Below are 15419 nucleotides of genomic sequence, written 5' to 3'. Positions count from 1 at the left end.
AGGAATGGGGCACAGAAAGTTAAAGGTCAAAGTATCTATCAACTTTGGGTGCCTAAACTAAGACAGACAGTACTCTGCAATATTTAGCAGCAAGTAGCATCCCAGCCAGACTGCTTTTAATATTATCTGGAAGTACAGGTCTGAGTGCCAGGCACTGTTGCAGATCAGGCTCTGACACTCTAGCTCAAACCTGTTGTGGTCTAACAAAGCTTGGGCTAATGAAGCTCAATATTTCTGCGAGCCTTTCTCCTCACATCTGGAGGCAATAACTGCAGGGAGTTGTATCTGGTAACAAGAGAGATCAGTCCAGTCATTCTGTAAATGCAGGCATATTAGTTTTTACAAAAGGAGTAGCTGACGAGCAGTCTCCTATGGCAGCCTATTTAGAGACAGAAAAATATCCCTTAATGAACACCCGCACCTGTGAGACACAGCCTTTAAGGGTAACAAGCTCCTGAAGACAAGTGGCTCCAGCAGCTGCCTTTTGCATGTTCAGATGAGGCTGAAATTTGCCAATGGTCACACACCTGATATATAATTGGTGTGCAGCAAGCATCTTTTGTAACCACACCACCCATGAGCTATCTAAATGCTTACTTCACACTTGAATATGGGTAAGAGTAAGCCTAAAAAATGTGAAAATAATGCTGGACATTTTAGATCAGGAAATTAAAATTATTCTCAGAGTATGCAAATTGACTGCAAAGACTAAAGAAATTGAACATCTACTAAGAAGAAATATTAACTTTGAGTTTTTACATAATCAGAGTGTAGAACTACAGCAGTAAAATAACTAAAAAACATTTTTCCAGCTTGCAGAATGGTCTGGTGTCTTTTTATAGTATAGTCAGGATGCATTGTTGACTCTAGGAACAAGTAAAATAGGAAGAACAGGAAACTTAATTTGGTCTCTCAAAATAGCAGAGTCCTCTTGCACCATTTAAGTACCAAATCTTAGAGGATGCTGCTTTTCTACTGTGCTAGACTAGAGCCAAGATTACAGAATTACCAGTTGTTCGTGTGTTGGTCTCAAATATCTTTTGCTATGCAGACTGTGCTCTCCCAGAATTACAGATAATTCAAGAGTTCATTACTACTTTTTGCTCACTGATTGCTAGCAGCTCTCTATGGCTTCCTCTACCCAGGAAGAATGAAACATGGCTTGGCAACTGAGGCCCTAATTCTTGTTCCTGAGCAGAAAAGGGGCCTTTCTCCAAATTACACAGATTCAGGTGAGAGAACTAAATCAAAAACAACATACAAACTATATCAAAGCGGACCCTTACCTCCCAGGGAGGAACCAGAAAGCATTCCCTCCTCAGCTGGGTCAAGTGCTTAACCCTGAAATGTTGTACATAGAAAACACAAATCCATTACAAAAAGGAAAAAAAATCTAACATTGCACCAGTGGAAAAACAATGTCATAGCCTGTAAACCACGGGTATGCGACTCAATAGTCTGTCGTTGTTCTTAATCCTGTTATTGTTTTCTTTGTTATTTGTTTCCACAGCAAAACCCCAGCAGTGATAGAAAATGCATAACAGTGAGACAGAGTGGAGTCCATCTGGAACTGTCTGGTGGTTCTTTCTCTGCTAGACTGTTGCTAGAATGAGGTTTAATCCTGCAACATTTACTTCTCTGATTTCCCCACTGAATGCTATGGGAATAGCAACGTGAGTAGGGAGCTGGCAAACTGAACAGACTCATTCATTATTTAACATCCAGCTGCCTTTGGCTACTATCACTCAGTATGTTTTGCTGAGTGAGAGTTTGCTTGGACACTAGTAATTAAATTTCCCCTGTTTCAGAAGATTTCTCTATACCCATTTTGTCTTTCACTCTCATTCTCTTCTAACTTCTTTATCCATCCGTCACTCTCCACATAACCAAATGTATTTTGAATTGATTCAAAATGCACACATAACTCCTCTAACTGTATGTCAAATCCCTCTCTGTGGTTCATGGTTCTGCTTATGGTTAACTCTTCTGAATGATCTTCCTGTGGCTTTGTTCATCCCTAGCACAAAGAAGCTCCACCTCACTTTATAAATAACAGTCCATGCTCTTTGGCTGTCTGTAAGCAGTTTCGACCTGCCATGAAGATCACTACGATCTATATGAAATAGCTGATATACTTGAAAATTATCAGTAAAGATCTGAATTATTTTTAAAAACTTCTCTCCAGGGGAGATCTTATTGCTCTCTACAACTACCTGAAAGGAGGGTGTAGAGAGGTGGGTGTTGGTCTCTTCTCCCATGTAACTAGTGATAAGACAAGAGGAAATGGCCTGAAGTTGCAGCAGGGGAGGTTTAGATTGACTATTAGGAAAAATTTCTTTACTGAAGGAGTGGTCAAGCACTGGAATAGGCTGCCCAGGAAGGTGTTGGAGTCACCATCCCTGGAAGTGTCCAAGAAAAGCGTGGATGTGGCACTTCAGGACATGGTTTAGTGAGCATGGTGGTGTTAGGTTGATTGTTGGACTTGATAATTTTAGAGGTCTCTTCCAACCTTAACGATTCTGTGATTCTGTGCGATTAATAGGTAATAACTTAAAAGTCCAATATTACAAACATGACTACAGAACTAATCTATTAGCCTGCACAGACCTAATTTACGTAGTTGGTACAGCAAAAATTAATATGGGAAAAAGAGCTTCTACTGTGAAAATAAAACTGTTTTTATAATGTAAAATATTTTTTTTATCCTTATAATTTTTTAAAATCTGCCTTTATAAATGTTTCTAATGCTCTCACTACAAATACTTTATTTCTTGCACCACCTGCTATTTAAACATAAAACTTAACACAATAAAGTTTAAATAAGGATCTTCTGACCTTCAGTAGGACAACATCCAAGTTTTTCTACTTGTATTTCACACAGCAATGGTAAAGACTGAATGAGCTTCTGCCAGTATGTTATATGAGAAGATGATTTTATAACAAAAGCAGTCTCTCATTATTTTTTCCCAACCTGTGTGGCACAAAGTCTTTTCATACAGGCAAGTGTACAAAGCAGGCTAGAAAACATGTTTTCAGTTTTTTCAAATACTAACATGTATGAACAGTAGCTCAAATAAGAGAGAAGAGAAATAAGTTTTAAATTTCAGGTGTAATACTTCATTAAAGCATTCGCTACTCATGTCTGTGGAATATCACAACTGTCCAAGTCTTGTAAATTCAGATTCACAGCAAACTTAATTTGTGATCTCAAAGAAAAGTCTGGCCAAGTGATCTCTTCTGAGCTGAACCAGAACTATGAAACAATGTAATTTAAGAACTACTATGGGAGATAATGTTAAAATTAAGGCTGTAAAATCTGCACTGATACACAGCACGTGCAACTCCAATGAAGATAAAAGGATTTTGTGGTGTGTATATATCAGAATTTGGTCCTCTGGTTTAACTGAATACTCTAGTTACAAAAAAATACTTCTAACATCAGATTTTACAACCTCTGCAGCCTTTCTGGCATGGCCAAAGTCAGGAAATCAAGACAATATGAGAGTATTGTTCTAACGCCAACACTGAAGGAAATAACAATTCTGACTAAGGAGCCAGATTTTGGTTGGCTTTCTCCATGTGAGCAGGCAAGGGGAGGCAGTGCTTTTGCCAATGACTTACTGACTTTGCTTCTAAGACTGGAAGCCTGCAGGAGAGGCTGGCTTTGTGATACAAATACATGTCTCATAGAAAGGAGACATGGCTGCCAACCAAGTTCACATTATCCACTAAGTCAGCATATGAAGACAGTATCAATACCCTATCAGTCACTTTATACTTGACATTTTGGGGCAAGCCTTCTACTTTCATTACTGATCCACCTGGTCTCCAGCTCCTCCTTGTCAGTTAAACGTGCTTATGATAGAAGTTAATTCCCAAGGTATGTTGACATCAAGCAGCATATTACTGTCACTCCAGAAAGGAATTGTTCACCATCCATAGCCAACCCTTCCTGTAAACCCTTCACAAATCATACCAGCTGCACTTCAAGAACTTTCTGGATGAGGTGCTTCTACCCTGGTAGCAGCGTCTGGCCGCCTTACAAGCCTACATGTTGACTCTCAGCCTCAAGGAGTTTTGGGCTTGGTCACCAGGCGTTCTTTCTGATCTCACTGGTTCCAGTTGTGCCTATGAGACACAGTTACAAAGAATGCAGGATGCATCAACACAGGATGTCTTAAATCAGTGGCTTCAATTAGCATCCAGTGCTGAAGCCACAGACTTTTAGCTAAAGCCACAAGCCACTTTCATATCAAGGGTCATTCAGAGGATATCTCATTGCTAGCAAATACTCAGAAAATATTTCCCACAACTTTAAAATTTCCTAAGTACAAGGAAATATGTAAACTATAATGTAGTTTTGACTCTAGCACTCATGTCAAAATACAGTATTTTCATGGTAGTTGAGCAATGAATTGTACTTAGTTTTACCTTTAGTCCCTTCTAACACTTTGATATAGTGAAAATTTTAAATCTCAAAATTAATTTAGTAAGTTAAATTTATTTTCTGACAAGTAATTATTTTTGCCAACATATCCCAAGCAACAGTACACCATAGGTCTTCAATTCATTCTAGCTATTTAACTTCAGTCTTAACTTTGTTCTCAGAAAAAACCTAAACAAAATGAGAAAATGGGAGGTTTGTGCTAATTACAGGTTAGTATGTTTTATGTGTAATTTAGGTTCTAGGTTTTCCAGCCCTTACACCTAAAAGCCTTAGGGAGTATCTAATTTTAAACAGCAGAAATATTTCCATTCCCAGAACTTCACAGGTGAGATTTTCAGTACTTCTATTATTTTCACTAAAGTGGTCAACCTCAAAACCTGAAAATCTGAAGATCTGATCCATGGAATAGATGTTTCACATCGTAAATAAGCAAGTGAGAACTTTCTGTGAAGTTTATATAGATTCAAAATAAATAGACCAGCCTTATTGTACTCAACTGCCATGAGTCATTCCTATCAAATCTCAAGTCAAGACTTCAAGCAGGCAAAGGAGGGAACCTGAAAACTGGCATTCTTCTTGGAACATTAGTTAATTTTTAACTGGTGAAAAATAGGACTGTTTCTACAGCAAGAGTGCATTAGATCTTGCCTTTCAGTGGCAAAACAGAGCTTCCAAGTCCTTAGGCACATTATTCTCTTTCAATTGTTCATTTCCTCTCTGCTGTTCTGTGTGCAAGAAGTGAACAGATTATTATCACTCTAAATAAAATATTACAGTTCAAGAATTCATGAGGCACAGATCCATTTGCCTGTAACAGGTAAAAAAAGTTTAGAAAACAAGCCATGTGAATAACAAACCAAATATTTATAAAGATTTCCATGACATCACTTTAAAGTAACTTTTATAGTAACTTGAAATTTTAAAATAATTATTATACAAGTTGCATTTTTATTCCTTCACTGTTCTGTAAAGATGTTGCTCAAACAGCATGTGCTGTGATCCTGTCATCCCTCATCCTTCATCTGCCCCTCTATCATCTTAATATGTCAAAAAAAGTCTTTTAATAGTGGATGTAATGTGTCAAAATTATAGTCCTTTCCATGCTTACTCTTATTTCTTACATAGCTTCCTAACAAATGAGCAAACACTTCTTTCTTAGTGTGAAAGCTGAGATTAGTTTTCCACTTCTTAAGAGGTCCTAAAATTAGGAGATCGAGTTTGCAGTTACAAGTGAGCATCAGTGCCCTGGAGAGATTTTCCAAGAGGCTGGGTGGCTCCAGCCTTTTCCAGCTTTGAAGGACATGACTCATGAACTGAAAGCTTCCTTCAGATAAGCTGGCTATGTAACAACACAGCCTTTACAACTTGCAAGAAGTTTTATAACACATCATAAAGTCTTGCTGCAGAAAGACTTATGTTGTGTTCACTGACCAATGTAAATGCCATGTGATTGGAATGAGACATTAATAAAAAAGAATGCCTCAATATTTCTAGAAAGCAGAACATGTGATATCTGCTGATTAGACACTTGCAATTCTTGTGATTACATTTTTAATTCCTTCAGAGCTTACATATATCCATATCAAGCAGTCCAGCTAAATGGACCACCCATAGTTCTAAGAAATAATGGACTCAAAGCAACACAAGTAGGAGATAATAATTTTCTCATTCTACAAAAATACATTAAATAGCATGTGGAAAATAGCTCTTTAGCATGCAGTTTTCTAAAGTGTCACACCATGTTCTATTCTCACACTTGTTTTATTTTACTAACTCCTTGGTATCATCACAAAGCTTAAACTCCCATATTGCATATAACAGAGTGAGCACCAGTAAAATCCACCAAGTCCTATTCTTCCTTACATTTCTTATGCATTGCCAAGTCTGAAGTGACAACATCTCTTTTGAATGACATGTGGAGTAGATCATAAGTGGCACCCTTGGATGCTTTGGTAAAAGTAATTGCAGTACTCTGCCCAAATTCATCTGGATAATTACATGGCTCTAATTTGAATTTAGTTTGTTAGTTTTTGCTAGAAGAGTTCTTGCTCACTTCATCGTGCCAGCCTTTTTGCTTTTTTCCCCTTCCAGCAGTTAGTGAATTTCAATGGTAGTCGAAATAACATACTTCTCTTCAGGACATCAGGCATGGAGAGAATTGTGACAAGGCAATCTATTATTTTAAAGTTGTGTCAAGCAGAATTCACTTATAATTATTTAAGATGCGCAGGAAAAACATGTTATTCTTATGAGTTTGTGCACCTTACATTTTTGCAATTTACAATACAGCTTTACCAGAGTGCCTGCTTTCTATATTTTCCATGAGTTAAAGATGAACCAAATATTCATTTCTGTTCTCTCTCTCCAAAATACTGAGAAAAAAGTTTATATTGCCTTTACTGTAAGTTCAGCTCTGGCGGTTTTCTTCCTTTGATTTGTTTTTCCACACAAGTACTTCACAGGCTGGTAGCGACAGCGGGTACCAGCCTGCAGCCGGCGGATCGCGGTTCTGTTTTCCAGCGATTTTCTCTCCTCACCACAAGATGTCGGTGTGAACGATTTGTATGTGTTTCTCCCAGGCAGCTGTTGCGAAATGCCGTTGGATCCTATTCCTTCCCTTGAAAAAAAAAACCCAAAAGATACCGAGACCATAAATACGTGTGATTATCGAATGACAGCACGGGCTGAGAAGTTGAATTTCACTTTTGCAAAGAGCATCTCTGCAATACTTCCCACCTCAGTCGGTGGTTTCCCAGCTGCTGTGCAAGGCCTTTGCATGTAGAGACATAAGGAAAGAAAACCTGAGGGAGCTGGCAATGAAGGACATAAATCCTCCTCCTGCCAGATCTGCTCTAAAGGTTTAAAGTGACCTCGATGATGAACTGTTTTCAAAATGCATCGTGCCACTGAAGCATGCTGTAGATGTTTGAAGAGTATAGCAGCATAAGCATCAAAAGTTCCTCAGTACTGCGGCAACACATCCCTACTTAAATTTGAAAGCCTGAAGATATATTCTAAATTGCTGGGATGTTTTTATTTCAAGGATGTTTTATTTTTCCAGTTGACATATTCTCTGTGCTAGCAACAAAGAAAAGAATTTCCTGAGGTGGCAGAGAGGAGACTGGGACCAGGAGAGAGCAGGATGGGAGAGCAGGATTGGAGAGCAGAAAGAGGCCACATGGCTTCATTAACAAAATCTTTCTTATTCCCTATAGTAGAAAGCAGAAAAGGGAGTAGAAAGGAATCCTATAAACTTCTCTAGAGCTTTGTGCATTACATGAATTCAAAAGGTATTTAAAGCATCTTTCGTGCTAATTAGACCACACAGTTCCAAGTATGCGTGACATAGAGATTTGAAAAACTATCACAACTGTTTCTGGAAAAAGACATAGCTGTCCCACAGTGAGCTGCACCACAGTGGAGATTACTATTTTCATTTAAAGTGTACGTATAGGCAAGTTTACATTTTGTTCCAGAGAACATGAGAATAATTAAAATTTGAAAAAAAAACCAAACAGTATTCCTGCACAGTACATTTATTAATGAAGTGCAAAACTGAAGTAAAATCAGTCAAGCTATCATCACAGAATTCAGTAGGGACATCAATAACTTTGAGCAACCTCTAAAAGCATAATATCACAACCAACCAAGCATACTGCTTCACCTCAGGGTTAAAGTTTCCTCACCAAGTGAATCATTGGCTAACAAAACAGAAAACAGCTGCTAAGTAGATAACAGGCAACACTCCAGGTTATTTTTATCACTATTTTAGCAAGCCATACATTCGGAATTGCATTTTTAAATGATTTCTGGAGGACAGTTTCACACGAGAAGAGCCAACTGTTAGATAAAGGAGCATAGCTCTCTTTTCCCACAATACTCAATTAACGGTTGAACCTTTGATCTACCTTTGAAAATTTCCTTACCTTGTGATGCAGCCTTCATCAGTCTAAAATAAAATAGCAACCTTAGAACTTTAATTATAGATAAGTTTGGTAATCCTGCTCTGTTATCGACTCAATACAGAAGTTAATTTCTGATAGCTATTGAAATTCAAATGCCTCTTTCTTCACAGTCCATTACCAACCAAAGATGATAAACTGACTTGCCCTTTTCATGGTAATGGAAGATGTAAGGACAAGAGAGGGACAGAGCTCTGAACAATAGCCAAACAAGAAGCAATAGAAGTATCTCATTTGGTTATTTTGAGGAAAATAAACTCTTTTCACCATCAGTCACCATAGTGCATTCTGCTTTGCATTATCAAGCCCAGCTAGAGGGATCTTCTAACAGGCATACTAAAATTTGGAGATGGTTTTCCCTTTTCACTGTACTTTCCTCTTAGGTCTCATTAACCAGACTATTAACACTTGTGGATATTATTTACCCTGAGATGACACAGTAGGAGGAAGATCACAGCATAGAGAGCCTTTGAGGTCACCAGTCCTGCTTCCCAGACACATGTGGTAGATGGGATCATAGATTTAAGCTGTTAAATCCCAGAAAATGAAGGTTACTGCTACAATGGGATAGCATTAAGGATCTGGAATTGTCTTTACTATTCTGCTGGGGAAAAATAACTCTGCCCTCTCCTGGAAGCTGTGAAACATGAGCTTTCACTGTAATTCTCCCTGCACTCCAGCCTGGCTCCCTGACAGAAGGCTCTGCTGTGTTTCTAGGTCACTAAGAGTGCAGACTCAGTCCTGCAGGCACCCCTTCTTTGGGCAGTGATTGTTGCTGTTCCCTCCTCCCACCAATAACATGGTTAATCTTGCCTGTATTTCACCTATGCACGACTTCGGCAACAGCATCCAATTTGCTTGATAATTTTATAGTTTACCTAACCTGAAATCTGTCACATTCCTACTGTGAAGCTAGTTAAATCCCTTCCCTCAGTAACTTTGTATTTCAGTTAGAAGAATTGTATCTGTTGCTATGTAGCCCTTGGAAAAACAGAATCATTAAACTTTCACTTAAATAAAAGAATCTTTTATGTTATTTTTCTGCTGATTATTTGTAATGACAAATAGCACAATATCGCAATAATTGGAGATGCATTAGAATTTTGCTTTTACTACTAACACACAAACACTGTGCATGTGTTGAAGCCACTCAAGACCCCAGCACTATAAATAGAGCTCTATTGTTAGTGGGTAAAAGATGAAGCAAGTTTCCCAGCACTGGAGCACAAGCACACCCTATGAAATGCTGAGCTCTGCCCGTGCTAAAAGTGAAAGGAGACATCAACCGAGTAACCAGTCTGTGAGTAGGTCACACGGCAGGGAAGAGTCCTCTCTGACGCTGCAGCTTCCCCAGAGCAACAGGAGCAGCAGCTTTTCTTTCTGCTGTAGCGATGGCAGAAGCTGTTATAAGACACTGGGTGGAAACTCCCGCACGCTACCAAGAGCAGTTTGCTGTCCAAGAGCTGGAGGCACACAAACTGGACCATGCTTTGTTTGCTTTGCCGGGCCCTTCTTCAGCTGCTCTGAGCAACACAAGGTATATTGCAGAAAGTGCAGCGGGGGATGGGAAGAGTGGCCTGGAGGAGGAAAACATGCACTTTCAGGTCTTGCTGGACGTGGTGCAGTTCCGGCCTGAAGATATCATTATTCAGACTTTCGAAGGCTGGCTCTTGATCAAAGCTCAGCATGGACCCAGGATGGACGAACATGGTTTCATATCCAGAAGCTTTACCAGGCAATACAAATTACCTGATGGAGTGGAGAACAAAGACTTGTCTGCCCTTTTCTGCTATGATGGCATTTTGGTTGTTGAAATGAAGAACTCAGTGGGAAAGAATTAGAGTCTTGTCCATAGTTTATTGGTGAGATAAAACCATTCTTAATATAACAGAATAGTATCATTCAAGCAATGATGTAGAGTGTTCTAAGAATGTGGCTGTATCTATATTACAGTAACGGAAAATCTTTGTACATATTTTTCAGTATGCTGAGTTTACTGTTTGATGTGAAATTTTAAATTCCTTGCCTCCAGCTACATATGTGCTGGAAAGCCAGGCTTTTTGAACAGTAGAAAATTTAGGCTAGTCACAGAAAGAGGAGAAAAGTCTCTGTGATAACATATTGAAAATAAAGTACATTTATGAGTTCAGTTAGGAGGAGCTGTATTTCTAAGGAATAAGCATTTCTCATACATAGTCGTAATCATTAAAGAAGCAGTTTGTGAGTCTTATGGAAATTTAATTTACTTACCAAAAATTCTGTTTTCTGTTTTTTGAGATTAAGTTCTTCTTTCGTAGGGTCTGGAAAAGAACACAAATTGAACTATACTATCAAGAAAAAAATATCGTATTTCCACCATCCAAGCTTGCATACAAAGCAGCTCTTGAGAGATTACTTTTCAGATGTATGTTGCATTTTTGAAACTATAAGAAAAAAGAATAATCACTGACTGTATTTGCTTGAAAACACAGGAACTAGAAATGATACTTTCTGCCAATGACAAATTAATTCAAAAGAAAACATTCCAAGACATTTAGAAAATGGGTTTTATTTAATATACTCTGCTATTAGTAACTGAAGAAAAGGATCAAAAGTTTTCTTGTGAAGCCCTCGTAATAAAAGGGCATTAATCTAGCACAGATGTGTTTATTCTTATGCATTTTATAAAGGTATTTTTCAATCAGACCAATATTTTAATCTTCATGTTGCTTGACAGTTTGTGTTTTCAAGAACAAATTTTTCTGCCTATGTATAGTCCCACTGTCCCTACACCAATGAGGGCTCTACATGAGCCTTATTTTAAGTGCAGGGGTTGCTTACTACAGACACAGGTTTAGTTTCTGTGCCAGTTTCTCTCATTTCATGAGAGCTGTAGAGACCAAAAAAAATCCACTCACTATATGTAGTATCTGATCTTCTCAACTTTAAAAACATTAATGCTGTAAGTGAGTTTTTAACTACTCAAACATTTGTGCAGCGGCAAGGCAAACTGCCTCGTTTTAAGTATACAGGAGATGAGTGTGACTGCTGTGCTATGAATAGTAAAGGAATGTGGAATGGAAAGTGCTGAGTTAAATACAGACTCTTCATGATAGCCAACTGCTGTCTGGACAAATCAGAAACATATTCAATTGAAACTGAATACAAATACAATTTTAAAATATGAGAAAGATCTGACAGACAAAACCCAGGTTCTTGCTAGCTGAAGCCAGAGAGTTCGTTTAGTTAAAAACTAAAGTCCTAGCTTGTACTTCTGCACATGTCCATTCATTAGAAAGATTTATGTCATGGTTGTTTACACTAGAAGATATTTGAAGCAATTTACTTAGAAAAACAGGTAATCCAATTCTTGTATTTTATTTATTATTTGTGCTAAGACTCACAAGGAATTTATACAAGAAATGCAGAATAAGGTCTGGATTGTAAATTTCCATCATGCGCAAATATTTTATTTTTTGAGTAGACCAGAAGTCAAGTCAAGTCAATATAAAACTTACATCCCTACATTGCCATTCAACCCACACTTTTCCCTCATATAGTCCATGTTTCATTTGTGTATTGGTTTAAGATAACAAATCATCATGCTAGAAAACCAGACTTAGATTTTCAACACTTTTTGGTCAAGAAGCTTCCTCAGCCAGGAATCTGATGGAAGATGTAACATGAATTTTGAAAAAATAATTCTAAATGCAGAATTTACACACCAACTTTATAGGAGCTCACAAGTTTAGACCTATGCACCTCATGGCACAACTGCTGGCGTAGAGTTCAGGGTCACCAGCTAGTAACCTGCTTTGGTGATTTTTGTTTACAGAGGATTTTGTAAATTTGATCACTTAAAATTACAGGCTATGATAAAAATTATTCTCGCTATGATTGCAGTGATGGTATTCATAGCCCTAGAGATGAAAAAGCAGTTCTAAAAAAAACATAACTGATTTAATTCTTTCAAATTAGATCATGATTAAGCTACTGGAAACTTGGCAACATGTTAGACCAGACAGCTGAAATCATATTGTCTGTTCTATGTATGTTAATACCATGGTTACACACAGCCCTCCTTATGTACACAAGCCTGCATCACAAAACTGCATGGAGAATTTGGCATTTGGCTGTTGTATATCACAGGTCTCTTCACATCACTCTATGCCCACTGTTGTCAGAAGCCACTGACCCAAACATGGCAGAGACATACCCAGGCGGATTTCACCTTCCCTTGTACCCAGAGCTTTACCAAAGCTGCATCCATGCTCCTTGGTGAATGGGAACTCGCCCTGATCCAGCACCCACATTCTCGTGTAACAGGGACCACGATGGAGTATGGACCTGGTGCTCGCTTCCTGCGTTTTCACACCAAGAACAGCGCAAAGGAAAGTGCTTCTCTCCTTTTTTTCAGTGGCAGCTTATTGAAAGTTCCTGGATGAATGATTTTTATGCATTTACCAGGACGGACTCCAAGTACTTGGCAGAGCATTTCCAAATTGTCTGAAAAGAGCCGTTTTCATATATTGTATTTCACTTTTTACTTTCATAATCTGATTAGAACTGAATGTGAATGTCATGTGGAAAGCTGCTCATATTGCCCATGGACAGCAGAATGAGAAATTTATCAGCAGCAAAGGATTTCAGAACAGCTACACCTTAAGACAGGTTTAAGACATGCTGATGTGGTTAGTTTAAGAACCCTGATACTGGCTGCCTACAAAACCCCGGCCCAGAATAAGTGACAAATGCTGCTGCAAGCCCTGCAGAGCAAGTGTTATGGAGCCATCTCTGTTCCCATCAGGGAAGGATTACATTTGTAGTTGATCTGACTGCTTCTACAAATGGATAAAAAATATTACATGCATGAACATAAGTATTGTAAAAAATGCTTTCATAGAAGAAGAAAATACCTCAATATTAGCACTAGTATGTAACAGCAAGGCCACAGATATACACTTCCATGTGATTGCTATGGACAAAAAGCCCATAAATGGCTTGGACTTGTTACCTTTTTATAGTTTCTGCTGCATCCACGGCATATGAGATCTCTTTACACAGTCCGATACTTGTGATGCAGTGAACCACAGCTGATGTGACACCCATCCATGACTCAGTAACTGCTCAGCCACAGATCTGGGCATTGGAGAAGAGGGAAGGAAGCCCCTGGGGTATCACAGTGGCAAAATTCCCCCTAAGAGTGGTAGGTCTTGTGTTCCTTACTCAGTTCATACCCAGGAATCAAAACGTGGTTTTTCATCTGAGTAATGCTACAAGATTTGGCTTTTAATGGGAGTAGCAATATTTCTGAAGATATTTGGTGCACTTTCTCTTGTTTGAGAGATGCTGGCCTCTGTCTTTGGGACTATCAAAAACAACAGCTGGCCCCTGTAATCCAGAGGGCAGCATCTCAGTGGCCCTACACTGTGAACATACAGGGTAAGTCTAAGGACTTAGACCTGTACATTGTATCAAAGGTATCTGAGCTGACCCCACTCGTGATAAATCTGGACCCAGAAGTACTGTCCCTGTGTGCCAACTCAGGTCCAGAAAGCCTGGACTGTCCATTACTGAAGACTAAAAAATCATTACTTAATAAAAACACTTTAACAGACAGACACAGAAACGTGACACTGTAGCTCAGGACTCCCTGTTCAGGGTAGTGCTAGCATCATGTTAGGTCCTAACTCTCCATGCTACAGGGAACTGTAGCGTCACCACAAATGCCGTCAATCTCCTTAAAAAGGCGCACTCTTTAGCCACATGGTGATATTGCTGCTGTCAGTATATTCAGGGGGAAGTATGTGTGGTAGCTGCTTCCACAGGTAGGACTGACGCAAGTAGAGGATCTTTTACAGTTCCTCTCGGGCTCCTCAATGTGTTTGCTGTGCTTTGGGCTGGCCTCATCCCCAGTCAGTACCCCTCTTCTGCTGACAAAGCATGCCACTTCCAAGCCCTGAGAGCTAATGCAGGAGCAGCAGCAGGCAGGTCTGTGCACGGAGAGAAGACAAAAAGCTGTAGGACCAAGTTGGGCCTCAGCACAGAGACAGCAAGGAAGCCCATCAGAGGTGTCTCAGGCAAGGATGGGGAGCAGCAAAAATACTCCAGCTGGTTCAGATATATATATAGATAGAGGTTTTAAGGCATAATATTTAAACCTCCTATGAGAAATATTTGACTTTTTGATAAAATGAGCATTTTTAAGGGCTGAGAAAGATGTTTCAAATTTACTTAAAAAAATTCAGGCTGTGAATAGAAAAGAAATACCATGCATGGGCTAAACCCTTGCTGTGCTAGAATGAAAGAATAAGTCACCTACTCTCTTCAGCTGTGTTTCTTTCCCATTGCACATGTCTTCAATTTCCCTATCCATTAATCATACATTCCCATCAGGTAAGCAGAGATACCATGGCAGAATCTCCAGAATTTCCACTTGCTCTTAGCAGAGTTGGATGACATGGGAGTTAAAATGTGAGTGCCTATCTGAACTAGCCAACCCCAAAATTTCTACAGTCAAGTCCTCGACACCTCAAGCCAATTTACTGAGTCACTGTAAACTGTCAACATGTGCAGCAGTCCTTCACGTTGGCTTTTCATGGATCTTGATCACGCAGGTGCCGCTGTGCAGGGTACGTGCAGGTACCTCCAGGGCTGACTGGCATCCCACGGTCTCCCACCACAGCACCGATGCAATGCAGAGCTCAGCTGGCTGCTTCTGTGGCTGATTCAGGTGTCCAAATGGTACAACGCGAGTTGTTCCCTGCATGTGTGTAACTCCACATGAGAAGTAAGTTGGGATCAGAAGACATTTTGGATTCCAGTGGCAATAATTCCTTTATTATTGGTTTCACCCCACATTTTCCATGATATCCCACTCTCCTCTTAGCCTGGACACTGGATTTAGCTATTCTATGGATGTCGCAGCAGTGCAGTGGTGTACACACAAAAACCAGGGGTACCTTTTGTCTGTTAATGAGCTCGGTTTGAGTTTGGATGTTTGGTTTCACAGAATCACAGAATATTAGGAG

The 15419-nt window shown here is 39.3% G+C and overlaps 1 protein-coding gene across 1 annotated transcript; it reads left to right on the top strand.

Moving 5' to 3' along the window:
• The first annotated feature begins 9800 nt into the window (after positions 1–9800).
• On the top strand, positions 9801–10250 carry HSPB3 (heat shock 27kDa protein 3). Its single transcript, XM_010186865.1, has one exon. It carries the CDS (start codon positions 9801–9803, stop codon positions 10248–10250), a length of 450 nt encoding a protein of 149 aa, XP_010185167.1.
• Positions 10251–15419: the final 5169 nt, after the last annotated feature.

This window comes from Mesitornis unicolor, unplaced genomic scaffold (genome assembly GCF_000695765.1).
Source record: "Mesitornis unicolor isolate BGI_N332 unplaced genomic scaffold, ASM69576v1 scaffold15026, whole genome shotgun sequence".
NCBI classification, from domain to species: domain Eukaryota; kingdom Metazoa; phylum Chordata; class Aves; order Mesitornithiformes; family Mesitornithidae; genus Mesitornis; species Mesitornis unicolor.
Note: the sequence above shows the minus strand (reverse complement) of the source record. Positions and strands in the feature narration are given on the sequence as shown.